Raw genomic sequence first — 23,838 nt, 5'->3', positions numbered from 1 at the left:
TTCCACTTTTATGTTCTCTATAAACACGTTTTCAACTATATATATATATATATATATATATATATATATATATATATATATATATATATATATATATATATATATATATATATATATATATATATATATATATAAATAGAGACTAAATGACCCGAGGTCTTTGCATTTGTCCAGTAGATGTCAGTAGAAACACTGAAATAGACAACAAGAGAACCTGAAATCTGGATTGTGCTTTTATTAAATAAACAAATAACTGTAATCTCTAGATAATAATAATTGCCTTTTAATACTCAGCCCCTAAAATACATGGCTATCCACAGCTAAAATAAACCGAATACACTTTCTCATTCCATTCTTTGTATACAGACTTGATTTTATAATATGTTTTGTATAGTAATTCCTACAGAATAGTCCTGTTTCTAAAACAATAGAAAATAACACACCCTCGTGTTTTATATCATAGCCTTTAATGTTCTAAATTACTACACCGTAACTCTACCCCTTAAAGACACACTTCAGCATTTTTATAACTGCACTCATTAGTCTCTGTATATTCAAAGACATCATGATGTAATAAACTATGATAATAAACCGACCATTTCATATAAAAGAACCCGTATGTGCGACCCACTAACACAGTTCGGTACGTGGGTGACGAGTGTGTGGGCGTGGGCTAATCAATTCTGACGTCACATTTATGGGAGGTGCTAACAACGTTGGTTCAAATACGGGGCGGAGTCAAGCGGGTTCAAAAACAGATTGAGAGTCTGAACTGTTGACGCTTTGCGCGACTTTTCTTTTCTTATGTCCTCTAAAGGTGAGTCGAATCTGGCATTCCGTGCTCCGGTGGATGTGTTTAACTTGTTTTACACCTCACAGTCTTTTTTGAGCTTCTTTTGTTTTTAAGTGAAACATTTTTAAATGTGTTTCGTTGTTGTGTGAGTTAAGCAGTGCGCCTCTTTTTCTCCAGACATGGGGGAATGATATTTATTGCACATTTGTGCAGTGGACGCCAACGACGGAAGCCGTGTTTCTTATTCGAAGGTAATTTTTGTGGGAAAACTTTACATGCCTTTGTTTACAAGTTGATGCAGATCGAACCCGCCCATATCTCTCGCGCGCGTTTAGTCTCACTAATGATACTTTCTGCTTCCTGATGCAGTTCAAATCACGCATTTCTTCATTTTAGTAAACACCAACACGAATTATGATTAATAATGCAGACAGTGATTTTAAAAACTGTAATGTAGGCCTAATGTTGGTTTTGCATTGCATGCACCAAAGCATAAGGATCTCAAAGAAGAGGAAATGCACTAGAAGCTTGGAGGATCAATCTTTATAAGAACACCTTGATTAAAGCACTGCAGAAAGACTCAAATAGGTCACTTTGGATAAAAGCACTAAACTGCATTTATTTTGTCAGGCATACTTCCATTGGAAAGGACTAGTTTCCAAAACAGCCATGAAACCTCCTGGAGATGAAGAGAGTCAGCGGCTGGGCACACTGCTGCTCGACACCCTTGCAAGAGAAATGCGTCTCTGGAGGGCCCCAGTCCTTAAGAACGGTTGCATTCAGGTGGGAACATAACGCTTCTGAACCTCCTTAACCAAGCAGATGTCTGTACTCAACCAGATTGACCAGAAAGAGCATGCTGTGAACACAAATGTGCCATGTTTCCTGTGCTCTCAGGGTTCAGACATCAGCCCGTCTCAGTACCACGAGACGATCGTGTGGCTGCGTGAAATGAGCGGCCTTTTCCAGTTTTCCTCCGAGACGTTTGCTTTGGGAGTCTGTGTTCTGAACAGCCTGCTTGCAGCAGTCAAAGTAAGTGAAACCGATACTACCTTTTACACCACTAGAAATGATGTAGGGCGCAGAATCGAAGTCCTCTCTCTTTGCAGACTCAGCTGAAATATCTCAAATGCATGGCCATCACCTCTCTGATCCTCGCTGCAAAGATCAACGAGGAAGATGAGGCAAGATATACCCAAGTGTAACAACAACAACAGAGACTCCCCACACACTGTTTAACCATTCCAGCACGTTTATTCATCTGTTTTTGTTGGTGAACAGGTGATTGCATCGGTTAAAGACTTGCTGGAGCAAAGCAGATGCAAGTTCTCAACAGCTGAGATTCTTCGCATGGAGCGAGTCATACTGAGCAAGCTGCACTGGGACCTTTACATCGCCACACCAATGGACTTCATTCACATAGTGAGGCGCAACTCATGTGTCAGCAGAGCTCTTTAAGTCTTACAGAAACTGATATTTGGTCCTTGATGTAGTGCATGTGAAAATCTGTAGCCACCTTCTTTAGGACGCTATGAGTTGCATGCGGTGTGTATTCGGCCAAGGCACTAATCTGGCTTGTACTTTAGCAGTAAAGCAGATAGATAACCCTGCAAAACATCTCCAATACAAATCTTCTCTCAGAAATGGGATTTATCGTCACGGTGGGGTTCAGTTCTTTGCACACGGTCGAGGGGTACGTTTCCCAAAAGCATCGTCCGCTAACTGTGGTCACAAGTTCCACTTAATTCTGTTGGTAACTTGCGAGTTTATTGCTTTTGGAAAATGCTCCCCAGATTAATCAAAGCAACAGTTAACAAATGGAGAGCAATTGCTGTTTTGGCACACCACGGACAGTCATTAAATAGCCATTAGAAGTGTAAAGCTTGAGAAGCAAGACCCTGTTAAGAATACGATCCTGATGCTTAAAACAAAAATTCTCAAATTAAATTAATGTATGGGAGAAACTCATGAAACATGGGTATTTTTTTCACCCCAAATCAAACTGATAAACATATTTTGCATAAAGCAAACAAAGCCTGTTTTGGGACCTTTAATATATTTTAATGTATGGAAATATCTTGGAGGAATTTTAACATGATAAAAATAATAAATAAAATAAAGTTGCACATAAAAAATAACTTGTATAAAAATATTTTAGAATTACACTTTTTTTTTTTTTTTTTCTTCTTTCTTTTTTGATACATTACTACATGCTTTTCTTATTTCTCAGTACTATAATGCAAAAAATATATATATCTTCATTATTATTATGTGCAAAAAAAGTATTACTTAAATTTATAAAGCACATTTACTAAATTAATTTTGTGCTGAATAATAACAATGGCACAATGTAAAAAGAACCTTTTAAATGGTTCTAAAAAAGCTTTGTTTTCTTTATGCATGCATATACATTATTTTGGGATGATTCTGTGAGATCTACCCATAGATATCTAGACGTCTATAACACGTAGAATAATTAAATATAATTACTTGTGAAATGAAAAAATATGTAATGGCATAAAAAAATAAACCTCCCAAATAAATATACACATTTAGAATACTTTAAATATATTACCCGACGAGGTGCATGTGACTCTTCAGTCATCAGGAGAAGTGAATGCTCACACACACACACACACAGCCATAGATACAAAGGAAAGTCACACTTCTACAGTAAACATTTAAAGAGAAAAGGCATTATATATCACTACCCTGAACTCGTGAAACTATCACATCATTCCTAATCAATCAACATGGCTTACTTCTTTCCCCAAACAGATAAAGCTAGAAAACACCTGCATCAATATGAAATCAGAATTGGCGCTATTTTATTTCACAATGTACGTTCCTGGTTTCATAAGTGCACATTATTGTAATCATCAGTGTCATCTCGGTTGCCAATTTTGCTAACTTGTATTCAGGTCTGACTTGAATGGTGAATCAATTCCCAAAAAAAAAAAAAAAATTCATTTTGTTGGGTTGTGCATGCCTTTGATTTGGCCTGCACTGAAGAGAAACAAAACATCTGGATTAGGAATCCAAGCGAGAGACAACAAGAACACAGCACATTTTTTTACAGCCGACTCTTAAGGGTCTTATACACACACCATTCCTCAGGAGCACAAATACAGCCCCTGGCCTCTGTCAGTGATTGGGTTTCTCGGTGGCTCTGATGGTTAAGCGGTGTGTTGTTTTTCTTCAGTTCCACGGCCTGCTGATGTCTGGGCATCCTCAGCTGATGCTGGTCGGCTCTCAGAAGAGACGCTGCCTCCAGGCGTCGCTGTGGACCAGACAGGTGCAGCACTGCATGGCCTGCCACCAGCTCTGGCAGTTCAAGGGCTCCATGCTAGCTTTGGCCATCATCACTTTGGAGCTGGAGAGGATGACGCCTGATTGGTTCTCAGTGTTCACCGACCTGCTGAAGAAAGCACAGGTAGTCAAGAACACCTCACACACATATATTCACTATATGATTTTTATTTATATTTTACACAAAGATTGAAAAATTATTTATCTGAAAAATTCTGTACATTTCTCTGTGAAATTAAAGCGTATCAAATTTTACTCACGATCCAAACAAAGATGTTGCATGCATGCAACATGAGGAATTTCTGAATTAAATTAGATTTGTATAATTTCAACATTTCACCTGTTAACTGTCACCCGTCCCGTATACGGGACGCCTACATTTACTTCTTTATATTACAATTAAATCCTAATCTAATCATGACAAAATATATATTGTTGGAAAGGTTGAAGACTCCTAAATTGATATTTTACCAATCCTTTTTGTTAAAAATAATGTAGGACAAGTAGTAGATTAATTTATGGCAAGAGTGCACCTCATAAACCTACATCATATCAGGAGGTCTGACCTTTGTCAAAAAAAAAAAAAGTAGGTTTGCATCATGCACTTTAAAGTCTATGTTCAAAAACGTGAGTGACCGTTAACAGGATAAAGCAAAAACTGAAAGCTCTGACTTTAGTTTTGTGAAACTATACTGCTTAAAATATCTGAACGAAAAACAGCATACTATTTCAGCATACTAGTATTTTCATGCTACTGACATAGGCGTATATGGAAAGATTTGATTAAATATTTAATTATTGATGTTTTCAACTCAAAGTAAATATGCACGTAATGTATTTTGTAAATAATAAAATCAAACTTGCTATTTTCTTATTTTCGTGATGAATCTGCATTTTGGTGGATAAGCCTATGGTATATACTGTTTGCCTTTTGCATGGATATTTAGCTTTTTTTTTTTTTACAACATACAATAACTACAGAGAAATCTGGGGTGAACCAGAATAAAGTCAGATGAAGATGGTGATGCTGTGCTTAATGACTCCGGACACGGAGAGACTCGTAAAGATGATCCGCAGGACGCTGCGGTGTAGTGGCTCTACATTCAGGTCAGGAAGAGGAATATTTATATCCAAGTGTTATTTAGTTTACACAAAACAAACCCTAGACTCCGATTGTTGGCATATAAATCGTCCATTTTCAGTAAACTCGACTAAATATTTAGTTTTTGTGCATTTAACTTGAATAATGTAAAACAGTAATTTTGAAAGTAGTGGGTAATTCAGCCCTTGATTTGCGTAATAAAAGTCTACTTTGCGATTCAATTGACAAACATGTTTATAGTGCGTTATATTCAGCAAGTTCTGCAAAAATAGACCGTGCACTTAAATGGTACACAGAGTTTGAATTTTTAAGTTGACTAGAAATGCTTAAGTATTTAGAAGTGTGACTGACCAATTTCAGGCACTATATTTCAGCCAAAAATGTTTGTTTTTTTTTTGTTTTGTTTTTTTTCCTTTTCTTTTTTGGTCATTGTGGGTTTCTGAAATATTGGTTGATCACTATTTTTTGTTTTTGTTGTTCAGAGTATGAATGAATAGGATAATTGTCTAAAAATAAACCATTTGCTCACCATGATGTTGTTTAATGTGCAGAAAATCGGTCTCTTTTTGAAAACTTAAGTGTTATTTTCTTACACAAAGCTGTTGCATGTCTTCTGAAGACTTTAGCATCATATGGTCCACTTTTATGATGCTGTCTTTATTTTTATTTTTTTTGGACCACAACAACTCCGACTTTGTCCATGCCATGATTCTTGGCATATTTCCCTCACGCAGATGTTTGGGTCTGTTCTAGATGGAGAGCACAGAGTTCATCTGCTGTAAGGAGACGGTGGATGAGTACCTCACCGGTCTCCAGCTCTCCTTACACACCAACGCCGTCTACATCTTGGACGCCTCCAGCATGCTGGCGTTCAGAGGACAACACATGCAGGAGGAGGACGGAGATGGGAACGGAAAGACGGCCGTCCGGGCCAGACATGCACCGAGTGGAGACCAAGACATGGACGACTTCTACGACGGTTTCTGGTGCCTCTATGATGAGGACATGTCAATGAAAACCATAAACCACAGACTGCAGGACGTGCACGAGCAGATCTCTCCTTGTCCTCCGTTACGTCCCTCTTCTAGTTAATAAGGGAACGTGTGGTTTGGGGAAAGTTGGAAGCAGATAAATGATGGCCAAGGCACTTTCTATTTCCTATTTTTATGAAAAACGTATGCAGCACTTTGACCATATTTGAGATTCCTTTGTTTGAGCTTTTTTTATTATGTTTATTTTTATACTTTAACGTTTTATATTTGTGTGTTTTCATATCCGTTCTTCATGCTGTACGTGTGCTTTAATGATTATGGTGCTTGGAAATCAATTTGTTGGCCAGTTGATGAATTCCTGAATGGAGTTATGCTTTATAGTATTATGTGTTTTGACATTTCCTATCTTCAGAATAATGTCTTGATTTGGAGTATTACTGTGAAGAAAATACACTTCAATTCTGATATTTGAGTTTTTCCCCCTAATGTTTTAAGCACAAACCCCTCGTCCCGACCCTTTCTGAAGGCAGCTTGTATGAGATCAGATCCCTGCTGCTCTCACATCACATCTCATTTTCTATAATGAACGGTTTGTTTTATTTGGTAAAAACAGCAGATTCTTGTGTTTGTGTGTCCTTCTGTGGAATAAAAGCTGATTTTTGACACTACACACACTCTTCCTGGTTTTCTTGTGTGAGGGCAAATGTGAACTATAGCAACTTAGAGGAGAATAGTTTACAAATTTCTACCATTATTTACCTAATCTTGTTCCAGTCTCTTAGAAAATAAATCTAGGTTTTGAATGACAAGGAAAATAAATGATAAATTTGAGTAAACTACACCTTTTAAGTAATTTGTAATAACTTTTTTCCCCCTTTTTTTTTTTTTAAAGAAATACTAATATTCAGCATTAATGTAACTTTATAATCAATTTAAAGACATTTATAAGGATTCAAAAGATTTCCATTTTACATAAATGCGGTTCTTTTATTGTAGAAACGTAATTTGCTGTAAAGTTGCTTTGCAATTATTTGTATCGTAAAAAGCGCTACACAAATAAACTTTCAACTTCCTATTCATCAAAGAATCCTGAAACAATAAAAAGCCTTACAGTTTCCCCAAAAGTGTTAAAAACACAACTGTTTTCTCCATCAAAACAATAATGGGAAATGTTTCTTGACCCCTAAACCAGTATATCAGAATGATTTCTGAAGGAATACATCAAGCAACACAAAGCAGATCCCAACAGTTGAAGGAAATCAGGGGAGTGTTTATTTCTATCATCATTGCCCCTTGTGTGTGTAGGAAGATACCTTAGTTACAGTATAACCTGAATACCATGCTCTATAATACAAAAAAATATAATTTGCATATCTGTTGTCATGTACTTGTAAAAACAGCACCAATAATAACGAAGACTGTGGAGAAAGCCATGCAGGCTTATATAATAATAAAATCATACACGTGTGTGTGTATTAGTATTATTGCTGGCTCAGATCTTCAATACTACTGTACACTAGCAAGGGAAACATGTGCTTCTCAATACGAGGCCTGACTGGAAGACAAATGGACAGATGGTTAGGATCGAAACAAAAACAAACCGGGTTGATGAGGGAAGGGCATTAAAAATTAGCCCCCTAAAAAAAAAAAAAAATGACAACACAAGAAGAAATTGATCTCTCGTTCTTCTCATCGGGGTCTTTGGTCCTTCAACACAATGTCATGAGGAGCATGCCAGAAAACAAAAGCTGACGTTAACAGAGGAAAGTCCAGGGTGGCCTGCGATGTGCTCATAAATTAACTGAAAGAAAACAAACACAAAACAAGAAAATGAATCAGAAAATTAAATTCAACTGAAGATGATGTAGAATGGAAACATGCAAATAAACTCAAGCACATTAAGAAACTCTCACACACACACACACGTTGTGATACGGGGAGTAAATGGACCTATTATAGATCTAAAAGTAACTTAGTTGAAAGGTTTTTTCCTTTATTATCTTATCACATTCATACAGAAAATAACATTTCGAATATTTTCCAGAATATCAGTCCAATTTTCATAATTTGAAATGTGCTGCAATTTATATTTCAAAGCAACCTACAAGATAAAAACCACATGAAAGACTCGAAACATGCAGAATTCAAATTAAATAATAAATAATTGATCCCACTTTAGTTTAGGGAACAATTATCATTATTAACTCTGACTTCTGTCTAATAGACAGCCAATGTGCTAGTAATATGCATGCTAATAAACAACTAGTTAATAGTAAGAACTGGTCCTTAAAATAAATTGTTACTGTTGAATGCCCTTGAATTATTAATGCCACAATAATTTGTTTAATACTGTATGTATTTTAGGGTTAAAATCGCCTTTATTTGCCTGACCCGGTCTTCACCTAATTCTAAATGCACTGACCAGTTATTCTGGTCAAAAGTTGCACGAGACTGTATTAAAAAGCAGATATCAGTGTGTGGATCCATGTCAGGTATAAACCACAAAATGGATGCTCTGGAAATGTTACACACAGATACCATCAATAACCAGAAGATGGTGCTACACAAGCTTCATTTGAGCTGCAAGAGGTCACAACATTTAACTCATGCATTTGACAAAGTTGAAAATCAATGGTTGTTGGCAAATCTGCAGTGCGCCGGTAAATTAAACTATGTGTGAATGTGACGAGACAGACAGAAAGTAGTGCAATATGACAGACAACAGCTTTCTTTAGGATCGTCTTCACTGGCAGCATTAAACAAATGAGTTTAAGACGATGTGCTACTATTCTACTCTTACTATTTCAGCAGTATGCATGCACTGAAAGTTATATCAGCCGTGGCTTGTACTATTAATATTTCAGGATGCCTTTGTGGACACCAAGTATGCCAAAAATTGGCGCATCTGTCAGATCCTGGATTTTAGCTATTTATATATGCTTATATGAGTTCATGATTTGGATTTCTTTCACTCCAGATGTAAGAACAGCCAAATCTCTGCACTTGGAGAAAAAAGAAAAAAAGCTGAAACTCACTTCTTCTTGTCTTTGTCCTTCTTGAGGGGCTGTGAGAGCGAGAGGGTCTCGGCGGCCACCTTCCTGCGGTTGAAGGCGTTCATCTCCTCCTCCAGCTCCCGTCTCTTCTCCTCCACCTTCCTCTTCTCCTCCTGGTGCATGCGCTTCAGCTGCTCGAACTTCTCATGTAACTGAGGACACACACAAGTGAGGGCTGTTTCTGAAGCTTTGTTTGAACCTGCACCATGCATCTTGCATCTTGTCAAGCAGGTCTTCATCGGGTTTATTTCAAGGTCCACTGAAATGCATTGAAGCGCACAATGTTTTGTTGTAATTTCAACTGAAATGGGAAGAAGACAAGCCTGTGCCGTTTTATGCATATGAGCCAATGGAAAGTGGATTTACACCATCTGGATTGTTCCTTATCCACTATATAGTGCACTATGTGCCATTCACCATAAAGAAAATACCAATTCTGTGAATGAGTGTCCAATTTGAGCCGCATCTTCAGCATCTATTTACAGTGTCGGGGGGGGGCTCTTCAGATTTCTGAAAGCATTTCATTGGACAGAAAACCTGACGAGGAGCTTCAGTGCAGGGTGATGTCATCAAAATCTCTGAATACTTTTGTCTTGTAAATGCAAATGTTGTCATTGTTTTCAAGCTTATAGATAACCTTAAGGCTAACATATTCATCCTAAATGAATTTGATTTCATGGGGACTTTAAGATGACTGGTTGGAGTCTGATGTCTTGATGTTTTAAAGAAGAAACCATAATGCAGTGGGACTAACCTCTCTCTCCTTCTCCTTCAGCTCAGACTCCGTCTCCTTCACTTTGTTCACAAACATCTGCCTCATCCCCTCCTCCTTCCTCTGCAGGTCTCCCAGAAACTCCTTCCTTTTGGCTTCATACGTCTCCTGTAGACTGTAGACGGGAAAAAAAGAATACAATATCATATACATCTCATATGAGACTAGTGTGGTCCACACCACAGCTTTAAAGAGAACGACAAAGAGGAAAGTTTATGAGCTGCAGCACACATTTATAAACAACTGGTAAAGCACTAATATAGTCATAGTATCATTATAGTTTCTCTGTGAGCAGGAATGCTTTGTCACTTATGGGCAGGATTTTAAAAAGGAAACAGCAGCCCAAAACAATGCTTTAATTGGCACACTATTTCATTAACATTAATGTGATTGACAAAGTAACACCAAATGGAGTTTTCAGCTAAATCTGTCTTGGCTCACTGGGTAACGCACCTGAAGGGCTGGCAGTCTGGGTCTGTGTCTTTGAAGCCCATCTCTTCTAGTTTGCAGCGTCTGTAGAGCTCGTAGTGTCTGGCGTGAGTCTGCTCTCGCAGATCCTCCATGTTCACTCGGATCAACATCTCCCGCAGCTTTACGAAATCACAGTGACTCTCGTTCTCCACTGTAACACACACGATCACCATCGATACAGATGCACAACACTGATGAACTTAACCATCTGTCATTGCTTTGAGTATTACGCTGTTAATCAACAAAAAAGTGCTGCCCATAAGAGATTAATTATGCGTGATGTCATTACATTTTGTGATATTTTTAAGTTTTTACTGTGTTCTGAAGACTAGGATTACGCAACAGCAAACACACACACCATCTATAATTTCACTTATGAGTTTACTCATCAATACATCTGAAAAATAGATTATCGAAATACATTCAAGAGTCACTAAGAAGAAGTTATTATCAGGAAGGACACATTACATTAATCAAAAGTGTCAAGACATTTGTTTCCTTTGAACTTTCTATTTGTCAAAGAATTCATTACATTAGGCAGCAACAGTTTTCAACACTAATAAAAATACAGCAAATATGCATTAGAATGATTTCTGAAAGATCAAGTGGCAAAAATAAAAAACTTGCAATAAAATTATAATTGCAATAATAATAAATTCACAATATGTTTAATTAAAGAAATGCAGCATTGGTGAGCATAAGAGAACCCAACACTTTGGAACGGTGTGTATAATTAATAGTATTTCAGAACATTTGAGATATTAAGTCATTTTAAATCAACGGACAGCCCTAAACGGTCTTAATAATCTGCATTCTTATGAGTATGTGTTAGCTGTACACTGCAAGTATTGGCTGAGAACTGAAAAACTATTTGACTACATTTTACATCATGTGGAAAAACACTACAGCTGTGCTACATTGAGCATCTCTTTCACGCAGCACGAGTCTCTACTTAAACTAGAGGACAAATTCAATTGAAAAACATGACTAATGACGTGACCTTATCTGTGGCAGAGCTCTCTCTCTCTCGCTCTCATCTGAGAAAACACAGTAATTAGCTCTCGTCTAGAGTGGCATTTAATCGCCGCTTTGATTGATGGGATTGTTTTAGCAGGAAAAGCAGGGTTCAGATGAAAGTCCCAGTGTGGCCCATCGAACATGATACTCTCCAGAGTCCTGCTCGTCTCTTACAGCCAACACAAGAGACGTCTTTGAGAATGACCCTTACCTTGAACGACTCCCCAGGGATACTGCCTGGCCCTCACCATCTTATTCCCCACCTTCACCTCCTCCACGCTGCCCACCACAGCAAAGGGAAGATGGGCCTAGAACAAAGACAACCAAAGGATGCAAGATAAAAACATCAGTCAAGTACAAGTCGACTTGGAAAACACTACTCACAGCTGATTTCCTGTGCAATAATATGCACGTCAAAATAAAATGTCCTTTCTCACTGAATCCCAACATTTCAAATGAACGCATAGCGTGTCAATGTGAATACACGACACTGAGGTGAATATTAGCAAAAGTAATTGCAAAGTGCTACAAGCAACCCTCTTTGCATACCTTGCCATGGTCTACTCAACAGATTACATAAACAGTGCTGAAATTGCGATGATTGACAGTGATAACTGCAGCAACAGATGAGAAAACATGACAAACCTGTGTTAAAACAGACTTGTGCATTAGTGTCGTAGTGTAAATGCAGACTAGTAGAGGAATAGACAAGAATAAAACCAAGTCTGTGCTGGCCGAACACATTTCACAAAGATTTAAAGGGGGGGTGAAATGCTATTTCATGCATACTGAGTTTTTTTTTACACTGTTAAAGAGTTGGATTCCCATGCTAAACATGGACAAAGTTTCAAAAATTAAGTTGTACGTTTGGTCAGGAGTATGGCTCTGTGTGACGTTAGATGGAGCAGAATTTCCTTATATGGGTCCTGAGGCACTTCTGCCGGAAGAGCGCGCTCCCGTATAGCAGAGCACTGAGAGCACAACAGACTTCACTGATCAGAGCGAGAGCGTCGCCAAATGTCACAGAAGGAGTGTGTTTTTGGTTGCCAGGGCAAGACAACCCTGCACAGATTACCAAAAGAGAAACAGCATTAAGGGACCAGTGGATGGAGTTTATTTTTACAGAGCATCAACGGAGTTGTGCAAGTGTTTTTGTTTGTTCCCTGTATTTCGAAGATGCTTGTTTTACAAACAAGGCCCAGTTTGACGACGGATTTGCACATCGTTTATTTCTTAAGGATAATGCAGTACCAACGAAAAAGGGTCACGATCGTGTGTTGGAGCCGCATGCGGTGAGTAAAACTGCTTCAAATGTCTCTGCCTCCTTGTTAGTGCGTCCCCTCCCATGCCGGAGACCCGGGTTCGAGCCCCGCTCGGAGCGAGTCGTTGCTGCTGCTGCTTTCGTTCAGTTTCAGCCTCTGGATCTGATTCTGGATCATAAATAAACGGCTGAATCTGACTGTTAGCCATGGTTTGTTTTGGATGATGGTTTTTCCCTCACGATAATGTCACAGCTTCCACATGCTCTCAACGCAAAAGCCTACTGGCGCTCGTGATTCTATAGCTCCACCCACACGTCACGTATATACAGATTTTGTGTAGCGTATTCAAGCCTTAAGTGCAAATGTTATTTATTGCTGATTTTAAAAGACCAAAAATAAATCTTACAAAAATGACATATTTGTGCATATCACTTATATTAGCAATAAAAGTAATTTTTATTAAATAAAAGAAAACAACAACTATGAAATACACATTTACTTCTGGAAGCAAATTGAACTTGTACTGTGTGTCTTTATGTGGTTTATGTCTCTGATGAGACTCACGTTCATAGAGGAGTTGATTTCTGTCACAGCTTCGTCGTCTGTGGGAAACTGGTAGATCTGAACACCGTTGCTGACCAGCTCGCTCATGATCTTGATCTTGAACTTGTGGAGCTCGCTCTTGGAAATCGTGTCAGCTTTAGCAATAATGGGGATGATGTTCACCTACAAACAACAAAACAAAACCAATGCATTTCACATAATATGTCTACATTCTAGCTCCACGTCTGCTTGTGCTTAGATTATAGATGATCCGCTCTGGATTGAAACATGCAATTAAAGATCTCGTGCTAAATATGACACCAGTAATAAATCAGGCTACACGTGTTTAACTCAGATTCTTAAACGACCAAACAGAACCAAATTGTTTCTTACATGTGAGAAAAACAGGCACAGAGCAGCATTAACTCAGCTGTGTAAATATGTCTTAAGTGACTTCAGTGTCTTACTGTGAGCAAAACTCAAAGTTTATCAAATCAACATTAATTTGCAGAACAAATACCTAACAAATCACAAACACACATGCTTTCTATAGAACGCTTGATCATGTGACATATAACAGCAGACAGAAAAACGAAGACTTTCCCAAGCTTAAATGTGTATTTGTGTTCATAGGGCCACATCATTACCAACCATCTGTGCATCTCCTAAAAAACAGAAACCCTAAGCTCTACTCTTCGTTTGTGTTATTACTCTCTGATCAAATGAAGAATTGATTGGCTCTTTTTCCACTGGACAGAGAGAAGCTCCTGCCCACTGTCCTACATTTCCACATATATAAGGATTATCAATACATCAGAGTAGCTTTACTGACATCCTTTATATATACACTAGAATGAACGCTAAAAAGATGCTAATTCGTGACTTTAGCAGCAAAAGAATTCTGAATGTAACGGTGGAACACAATTACTAAATATGAAAATATTTGATGTATTTTTTATACAAATATTTTAATGTTTTTTTAAGTTTATTACTAGCAAAGACTTGGCCATTCAAATGTACAATCTTATAAGTGTACCACTTTGTAATTTTTAAAATGTTATATCAATATCTAGGAAAATAATCAATCATTTGATGATGTACTATCTGGAGCAGTTTTATAATATTGTGCAATATAATGTTTTATTTTTATTTTTTATGATTCAGCATTTTGATTATTTGATATTACACTATTGTGAGCACTGGCGGAAAACCACACAAACTCAGAGTAAATAATAATCATTATATGTCAGCAATTCATATGCATAGAAATTTTCATAATCATTATTTTATAATCAGCCAGTTAGACGCAGCTAGCGGTTTACTCACACGCTACTGGAAGATACCTGCAATGAAGTAAAACCCATCTCCATCATAAAACTTTTTAAAACTAATTCTCCAGCAGAGAGAGTGTCATGCAGATCATTTACTAGTTGAGCAGTGATGTGCACGCACCTTGCTGTCCAGCTTCTTCATGGTGACTAAATCCAAGGACTTGAGCGAGTGTCCCGTAGGAGAGATGAAGTAGAGGCAGATGTGGATTCTGGTGTCGTGGTAATTGAATAGAGAACGCTTTATTTTCAGCTCTTCCTGCAGGTAGTTTTCAAACTGTGTGTCGATATAGTCCACAATGGGTTTATAGCTGAGAAAACACATTGCAAGACATCAGGGATTGTGGTATGCATTAACGTCTCGCATGAATATTAGAGAGAATTTTATACATGTTATCATTTCTAATGAAATCGAGACATTTTGTGAGAATGAGTGTCTTGTGTAAAGTCTTGACTGGATCATGTTTACACTGCCTGACCTCGTCTCTTGACTTCTTGGGTAGTTTTCCCTGCATGCATTGCTTGTAAGCTTTCAGAGCCATTTTTCCCAAAAGATGCAATGTCTGGCATCGTTCCCGGCTACACCAAACAGACAGTAAGTCTCTGCCTGTCTGTCCATCTTTACAGCCAACATTCAGAGGGTTAGAAGGCATAGACTAGCAGGCAGTGTTTATTTTTTCCCTCTCACCAAACTGTCAATTAAACAAGGCACTTTTTCTCGAAATTCTTGGTCAAAGAGAGGGTCAAACTGAATATTAAAAGAAATGTTGAATTTTTCCCTAATGGTTTTAAATGAGATTTGCAACCCTGTAACATTTGGGACATGCCTAAAAATCGATTTTGTTATTTAAAACATTCAAATTAAATGAATTAAACCCTACAGCAGAATGTAAATGCATGTAAAACAAATTGCTAATTGAGTCTAAATTACGCTGCCACTCTGTGTTCCTCCATAGATAGTGATAAACATATCTCTCTGTACAATAAACGTATAAAACTTAGTTTGATCAATCTTATTATAATGTTGGCAACAAGGTTGAAAGGTCGAGCTTGATGAATGCAGTCAACATTACTTTTCATGCAACAGTATCAAACACTTCTCTTCACAATATGGGATTAATGATGAATATGGGATTTCATCGTTATCAGCCATTTTTATTGCGACTCAATATGATATTGTTTGTATCGCCCAGCCCTAATTATAGCAAATGTTTTTATGAACTAAAGCATGTAGGTCCATCGAACAGATTTATTTGTGTCGAATCACTGGTTTCTCCAAAACAACGATTCAGGTCTGAGCACTAGGGAGTTTCTGTACCTTTCGTCTTTGTTGATCTGGTCCCCGAAGCCCATCGTGTCGACGATAGTCAGTTTCAGGTGGACGTTGCTCTCTTGCAAGTCGTATGTTCGGGGCCGCAGGTAAACACCGTTTTGGTAATGGCTGGCCTCCTCGTTTTCAAACATGGTGTTGAAAAGGGTGTTCATTAATGTGGACTTGCCGATGCCCGTCTCACCTGATGTTAAGAGAATGACCGATTAGCATTTCTACTACAAGCTCAGACGTTGAGATGCTTTAGAGTTTAAATGGTTGCTTACCCACACAGAGGATGTTGAAGCAGAAACCCTGAGTCACTGATTTACTGACCAGCTGATCGGGCAGACTGTCAAAGCCAACATGACCGCCAAGACTGAGGTTACGCTTTTCTTCATTCTGTGGAGGAATCAGAGGAATAGTCCTTGAGGATGACATGGACTGAAATAAGGCTCACATAAAAGACAAGGCGACAATAAGCAATGCAACTGTGGCTAATGAGCGGTCAAGCCAATAAATCAGCAAAGATTGGGCCAGTTTGATTGGGCTTGCTTGGACAAAAAAAAAAAATTATAAAGTGTTATCGCTCCTATGTCATTCCCAATATCCTTGTCAATGAATAATGCACATTTTGTCTTATGTTATTATTCAGTTTTTTTTAATGATGTCATGCATGTACATATTCAATAACTAGAACAAAATTTATTGCAGAATATGAGATTTTTTTTCATGTGGCTCAAACAAGCAAATCTTAAATTTACATAATTTGTTTTTTTTTTTTACTTAAAGCATGCCGTTTCATTAATTGTCATGGCATTTTTTTGTTTAAAAAAGCAGTATGTTTTTATTATCAGCGATAACATGTTCATCACCATAACTGAACATACACAAATGCCTCATGCCTCAACATACAGTACAAACTTCACAATGTCCGTAACAACAGATGCTAATCAAAGTGTAAAAGCTGCAATGTAACAGAAGTAGCATCAGATCTTTTCTCTTGTATTGTGAAACAGATTGTTGAAAAGAAACAATTGCGGAGCGAAACTTCTGCAGCAGTTCTATGCATCGGTTGTTGATTGGACGGATGGATAGATGGAGCAATTGATAGTTTTCACATGACATCACACCTTACAGGAACGTCCACATGAAGACCGAAACAAGGCTTTCCTCCATGCACTGCCTGCCACTTGTTTTTACTAGGTTTGCATTAAGTACTAATGTAGAAAGACAGTGATATTTTAAGGCAAAATTGAGTACACACTTTATTGATGAATCATACTTTGTACAAGCAAGCAGAACCCAGAATAAAAACACAATGTGCAAAGTTTAATATTAAATGTTTTCCCATAGAAAACACTTATCCATTTAGTGCATTGCATTTATATTCTGGGCTCATTTTCTGGCCTGCATCAAGCACACATCAGCAATAAGGTCTGTATGGGGGAATTTGATATTTTAATATCGCCATTTAAAAGGCACTTCACGTTAAAGGAATGTGCCGCTGTTTTTAGTGATTCAAATACTGCGGTGGGTTTTATATGGATTGCTAATGGCCAGTGCTTGTATTTTGTTCACATATCTTTGTTTAATTATTTTGAGAAATTATTTAAATATTATTGGATTGGAGCAGATAGAAAATTGACAGGCTTTGTGCTGCAGTTCTATGGATGTTTTGGCCATCAGGTCTTTGAGTCATTTCACGCCAAAGCATTTCTCAAATTAAAATCCTATAATTCAGCACCAAACTAATCTAAAAACCTACTAAAAGGCTTTCATCACACAAATGAGTTCCCTTAAACTGAGAAAACAATGCGCTCCTCCCTCGTCAGGCTTCGTCTTCTTCCTCAGTGCAGGCACATATTTGGTGAATGATGTCACTGAGACGATCACAGAGCGCACTACTGAGGGAAGCAGAAGTTCTGCTGGCATCAAGCATCAAGCACAAAAGGAATTCTGGCTCCGACCTCAGTGTCATTTCAAAGCTGAGGCACTAAAGCGGAGATCCCAGTGTTAGGAGGTGAAGGGGAAATGGCTGAAAGTGTTTTTGGGAAACGGGCAGTCTGGAGGGAGGAGGAAAACAACACTTGGGAAGGCTTGAACAATGTCCATATAGGGGCTGATTGCAAATGCCCCCGCCACAGGGAAACATTTCCCCTCAGAGGGCAGTAGATCAAGAGGAAATAGAGCAGCGTTTGTTTGGGCCACACAACAATATTTTCTCAAACCGCCCTCACATTGACGGGCCGAACTCATGCATGCTGACAAAACACTGAGCAAACCGAGGAACATTCCATGCATTACTTTGCGAAAGAATAACCTCAACCAAAAAATAAACACTTCAAACATCACTGATTTACATTCTTTTTTAAGAGAGATATTTTTGAATAATCTAGCCTACAGTTTGCAATTTTCCATTTTTAAGCTTCAAAACGGTTCATAAAATTACTAATGACCATGGCTTTATCTATATCACACTACTAGATTTGGAAAATGATGAGGGATCCTTTGGGTGAACACTTTCTCAAGACAAATCAGTTTTGAATTTCCATCATTTGGTCCAGTGGCTAATAAGATCATGATGTAACACTATAATTCTGCAGGGAAAAGTGATGCCATCCATAGACAATCTATATTGGACAACACAGATTGTTCAGGCCAGATGGGTGCTCAGAATGAGAGAGGAGAAGAGCCAAATTGGGACGGCTCTATTCTCACCCCCTACATACACCTGAACACGTGCATGCAAACTGACACAACAACCCTCATCGGAAATTTAGCTGGCATCCCATCTGATATAAAAGAGGGGCCGACGGAGAAGAATGCAGATGGTCTAGGTTTGTTTTTTCTTGGAGTATGGCATCAGCCCTTAACAAAAACAGATTGGGTTTTTTCTGCTTTTTCTAGAAGTGATCTCAAGCAACTAAATGTAAAATTAAATAAATTAAAATTGCAACTGCATGCACAAACACAGCTGACTAAAATCTGAAATATGACAAGTGTAAAGTTTTGTATTTAATACTCATAAATGACACCCTTAAGGCCTTTATGTTCTGGCCAAATAGGGTCTTCAACATCATGTGATGTTGGTGTTTATTAATGTCAGTGGCATCTAAGCATGAACAGGATGTTGACTCATCTCAAAACATGTAGCTTTATATAACTACATCAGCCCTGCCCTGAAACTAGAGTATGATACAATAAATGAAGTTAACGTTAAACAGGACTGTCTTGTTCCATTACTTAGCATCCTTCAGTAAGACGACTGTAAATATATTTGAGATTAGAAGGGATAGTTCCAAAAATGTAAATTATTGTACATTTTCATTTAATGTAAAATGGAAATGATTGACTAAGATCTTAGAGCTACAGTGCTTAGAGAGCTTGACAGCCCAGTCACTTACACTATAGGTCATCAGACCATGAGGGCGTGTAAATGATGAAAATTTTTTAATTTTTGGGTGAACTGTCCCTTAAAGCTTTTTTTTGCCCATTATGTAATTAGAATTAAAACTGACCCTCCACGGCTCAATGCAGATGATCAATATGGTGCCTAAAACCACACAAACCTCTAATCAAATGGCATTGACTGCGACAGCACACATTTAATTCAGCCATTGTTAAACAATGCTTGCATTCAATGTTTAGAGTCTTGAATAGAGACTTCTACAGCAATGCACCATGTTTCACTTCCATGGCACATATTCATAAGACAACAAACCCTTCTTGAACCCAAACAATCAAGAGGGCTTCCTCCCAGACAATCAGTACTCAGAGCACATCTACGTTAACATCACTCAAAACACAAAGTTTATAAACCTGCTTACATGATTAGTTCACTTCCAGAATAAATATTTCCTGATAATTTATTCACACCCATGTCATCCAAAATGTCCATGTCTTTCTGTCTTCAGTCCCAAAGACATCAAGGTTTTTGGGGAAAACATCCCAGGATTTTTCTCCATATAATGGACTTAAATGGAGACCAATGGACTGAAGGTCCAAATTGTTGTTTCAATACAGCTTTAAAGGGCTCTACACGATCCCAGCCGAGGAATGAGAGTCTTATCTAGCAAAACCATCGCTTAATTTTATATATATATATATATATATATATATATATATATATATATATATATATATATATATACTTTAACCAAAATTGCTGGAAGATATTGAGGTTGGAGGAGAAAATGAGAAACAGTTTTTTTGTCCTACCCTTTATTTCTGAACCAGAGCACACAGCTGATTACATAATGCATGAATTTGCAGACATGCATCACGGAGCTAGTGCAAGATGAGCATTTGTGGTTAAAAAGTATATATATATATTTTTTTTTGTTTGTTTTTTTTTGTTTTTTTTGAAGCTGCACTGAAACTGCAATAAAAACCTTCAGCCCACTGGTCTCTACTGAAGTGCATTATATGGAAAAAAAATTCTGGGATGTTTTCCTCAAAAACCTTAATTTCTTTACGACTGAAGACAGAAAGACATGACCATCTTGGAGGACATGAGTAAATTATCATCAGAAACTGAACTAATCCTTTAAACTCCTAAAGGTAGGATGGACTGCCACGGTTTTTCCAGTGAAGCTTGTTGACCAAGCAAGTCTTGTTTAAGGACATCAAGAAAGTTAAGAAGCCTGCAGTATCCAAAACAAAGGTCTTTTCAGCAAGGTGGCTTATCAGCAGCATCATACTTCTTGTTGCATTCAGACGGACTGAAATCTTTCTGCAATCTTTCTGTAATCTTCTTATCCTTCAACTAGATTCTCAACCAACTTTACTAACTGTTGTAGTGATGTTTCAACTGGGATTTTGAAGCAGCAAAACACTAAAGATGTCAACAAAGTGGTAAATGAGTGAACATGTTACCTACAAAAGCAATCATGTGCTGAAATCTTGTATTCCACTTAAATACTCCAAAAGTAAACCGAAATTTGTTCTGTAAGGTTGTATCAGCCTGCAGCTTTAAATAAAGAGATGATCCTAAGTAACATTCAGTACGTTCTTCGTTCACAAACAATGTAGAAATACCTTATGTGGCTAGAATAAGCCCATTATGACAGATAATACACGTGTACTAAACATACACACACGGTAAAGCAGTAAATAAACCACGTCAGACTGCACTACTAGTCAATGTAGATAGAGTCCGTTGGGCTAAGCTAGAGTAGCGCTCGTGCTAGTCCCAATTAATTACAGAAAAACTGTACAGACAGTGAAAACGGTTTTCTGGAAGTAAGAGCTGACTGGAAAGGGTACTTACAGAAAATATGTCTACATCCGTAGCCGTCATGATGAGGAATGTATGTGTTTAAATAAGGCGAATGGAAGCTGCCTGACTGCCTTCGTCTCTCTCACCGTCCGCTGACTGACTGACACACACACACACACACACACACACACACACACACACACACACACACACACACACACACACACACACACACTGTGGTCGGGATGGAGATTTACGAACTTTACTATGGTGAAGGTCGTGCTAAGGAATTTAAATGACGCAATGAGACGTTGTGCGCTGATTTGCTGAAAGGCAGAACCCAAGGCATCTTACCGTATGGTTTCCAACGGCTCTTGAATATTAATTAGGTGACGTGCCTTGACTGGACGTCTTTCTCGACGGCTCTGAGGATGATTATGCAGAAGATTGATGCGACTTCATTAATATTCATGAGGTAATATTTCACCATACTAGGAATCGTAATTTCACAAAAAGCATTAGCTCAATATGGCTTCTTCCTGGAAACTCCCACTGACTTCAGGAATGTCTTTTCTTAAGACATGGTAAGGTAGAGCTTATAGCTAAATAAAGAAATATGCAAGTAATGATCAGTTCGTGATGACAAACCGTTTGATGACATGATGAATAATATCCGTTCAAACACTAGCATTGGGAGAGTACGTGCAATTTAACGTTCAAATTGTAGATTTTTTTAATTATAGAATTATTATTTATTATTTAAATTATTTAACACAGCTAAGCTGGATACCTCTATCCTTTACAAATAATGCTAAAATAAACAAAATATTTAATTTAGGAGTCGGTTTTTAAACTTTTGCACAGCCCCGCCCCCACCCAATTCTTTATTATGTACATGACGTGTCACAGCAATAATTCCGGAAGACAGGTAAGGGCGTGGCGACAGCCCAGGTGTGCTCGACAGACGTCGTGCTACAGTATGTTTATATTCCGGACGTATTAAAGAAATGGCTTTGACTCAAGAGGCGATTTTAAACGCTTTATTAGAAGGCAGAGGAAAGGTGAAAAACTCCGAGCTGCTGGGCAAGTTCAGAGAGCTGCTAAACTGCAGTGATCCGGCGGAGAAGAAACAGAACCGAGATCTCTTCAAAACCTTCGTGAACAACGTTGCTGTCGTGAAAGACTTAGAGGACACCAAGTATATAGTGCTAAAGAAAGGGTACAATCATTTACTAAAAGCCTCAAACGATGAAAACACACCAAGAGAAGACTTAAAAGATGGATCACAGGCAAAAGATAAGAAAGAAAAATCCAATGCAGAAGGTAAGAAGTCTGAACAGAAAGCTCTGAGCAGATCTCAGTCAGAGGCTTCAGACGACACCACGCCACAATTTCCCATAGAGTTTGCTTTGGAAAGATGCAAGAATGTGGAATTTAAACCTGTAAAGTCTTTACATTTCACCGTCCCGCTAAAGCCTGACCCCGATTTCTCGGGAGCCGCCAAGAAAGAAGTAAGCACATACAAACCCTATGCTCTACCTCTACGAGGGCCCCAAATAGATTTGGGTCGTCATAACAAGAAGCCTTCCACTGAGAGCTTGGGAGAAGATCTTCAACCTTCGCCTCAGTGTAAGAGGAGAACAGACATTGTGGTCAGCGCTGGAGCTTCGCCGCAGTCACAGAGACACTTCAAGACCCCTAAACAAGCGGATGAGCCCAAGGACTCGCACCATTTCTCACTTGATCCCGTGGAGCACGAGTGGCTGGTGAAGTCTGCGGCAGGACAGTGGACTCAAGTGCACGGCTTGCTGTTAAAAGACGCCCAGCTTGCAGAGAAGAAGGACTTCATGTCAGGGTTCACGGCTCTACACTGGGCCATCAAGTGTGGAAACCTTGACATGGTGTGTACGATTATTGAGGTGTCCAGGAAGAGCGGTCATGGGGTGGACATCAATGGCAAGTCCAATGGGGGCTACACACCGCTTCACATCGCTGCCATCCACGATCAGCGCTCTCTGATTGAGCTCCTGGTCCGAAAGTACGGTGCCAGTGGGAACATAAGAGACAACTGCGGTAAGAAACCCTACCACTACCTGCGCAAAGATGTCCCGGGAAAGCTAAGGGAGCTTCTCGGAGACCCGAAAGCCGTCCACCAGGAGGTCAATCGTCAGGTCAGGGATGAGTATGACCCGCGGAAATACTCTTTAGGGCCCCTCATCCTACCTCATGGGGTGGGGCTCAAGAAAAAGAACAAGAGCAGAAACCAGTTCATCTCTTTGAATGATGACATCAGAGAAAGGGATGAGCCGGTGTCACACAAACTGAGGCCGGAGTCAAATATCTTTCCATAACGAGTCTAAATATGGAATATGAGTTTGATTCGCAGACAGTATTTGTGATCTGAATTAATCTGGGGTTATCTGGGATTCTGGAGGAATTCTGTTCATTGAGATTTTATTTGTAATATGAATCACAATATACCTTAGCTTTTTAAATAAATTAATACTTTTATTCAGCAAGAACACTTTAAATTGGTCAAAAGTGATGATGTTACAAAATATCTATTTCATATAGATGCTGCTGGACTTTATATTAATCAAAGAATCTTAAAAAAAATGTATTACAGTTTGTACAACAAAACAAGACCGGAGTAAATGTTGCTGAAA

General features: G+C 38.4%; 1 protein-coding gene across 2 annotated transcripts; it reads right to left on the bottom strand.

The window, feature by feature from the left end:
- Window positions 1-4,030: 4,030 nt before the first annotated feature.
- Window positions 4,031-21,476, bottom strand: LOC113063900 (septin-8-A-like). Of its 2 annotated transcripts, XM_026234318.1 has the most exons (10): window positions 21,224-21,476; window positions 16,239-16,353; window positions 15,961-16,156; window positions 14,767-14,953; window positions 13,336-13,497; window positions 11,721-11,817; window positions 10,475-10,643; window positions 10,004-10,136; window positions 9,232-9,401; window positions 4,031-4,211 (listed from the first exon to the last, which is right to left on the bottom strand). In XM_026234318.1, the coding sequence occupies exons 1-10, from the start codon at window positions 21,251-21,253 to the stop codon at window positions 4,046-4,048; spliced, it is 1,425 nt and encodes a 474-aa protein (XP_026090103.1). In that variant the 5' UTR covers window positions 21,254-21,476; the 3' UTR covers window positions 4,031-4,045. The 2 variants fall into 2 exon arrangements, with proteins under 2 accessions (XP_026090103.1, XP_026090104.1); XM_026234319.1 differs by lacking the exons at window positions 4,031-4,211; window positions 21,224-21,476 and adding an exon at window positions 7,446-7,997.
- Between the last annotated feature and the right edge of the window lie 2,362 nt (window positions 21,477-23,838).

The sequence above is a fragment of the Carassius auratus genome, chromosome 46, assembly GCF_003368295.1.
Source record: "Carassius auratus strain Wakin chromosome 46, ASM336829v1, whole genome shotgun sequence".
NCBI lineage: Eukaryota > Metazoa > Chordata > Actinopteri > Cypriniformes > Cyprinidae > Carassius > Carassius auratus.
The sequence above is the reverse complement of the archived record's forward strand: the minus strand, read 5'-3'. Positions and strand labels throughout refer to the sequence as shown.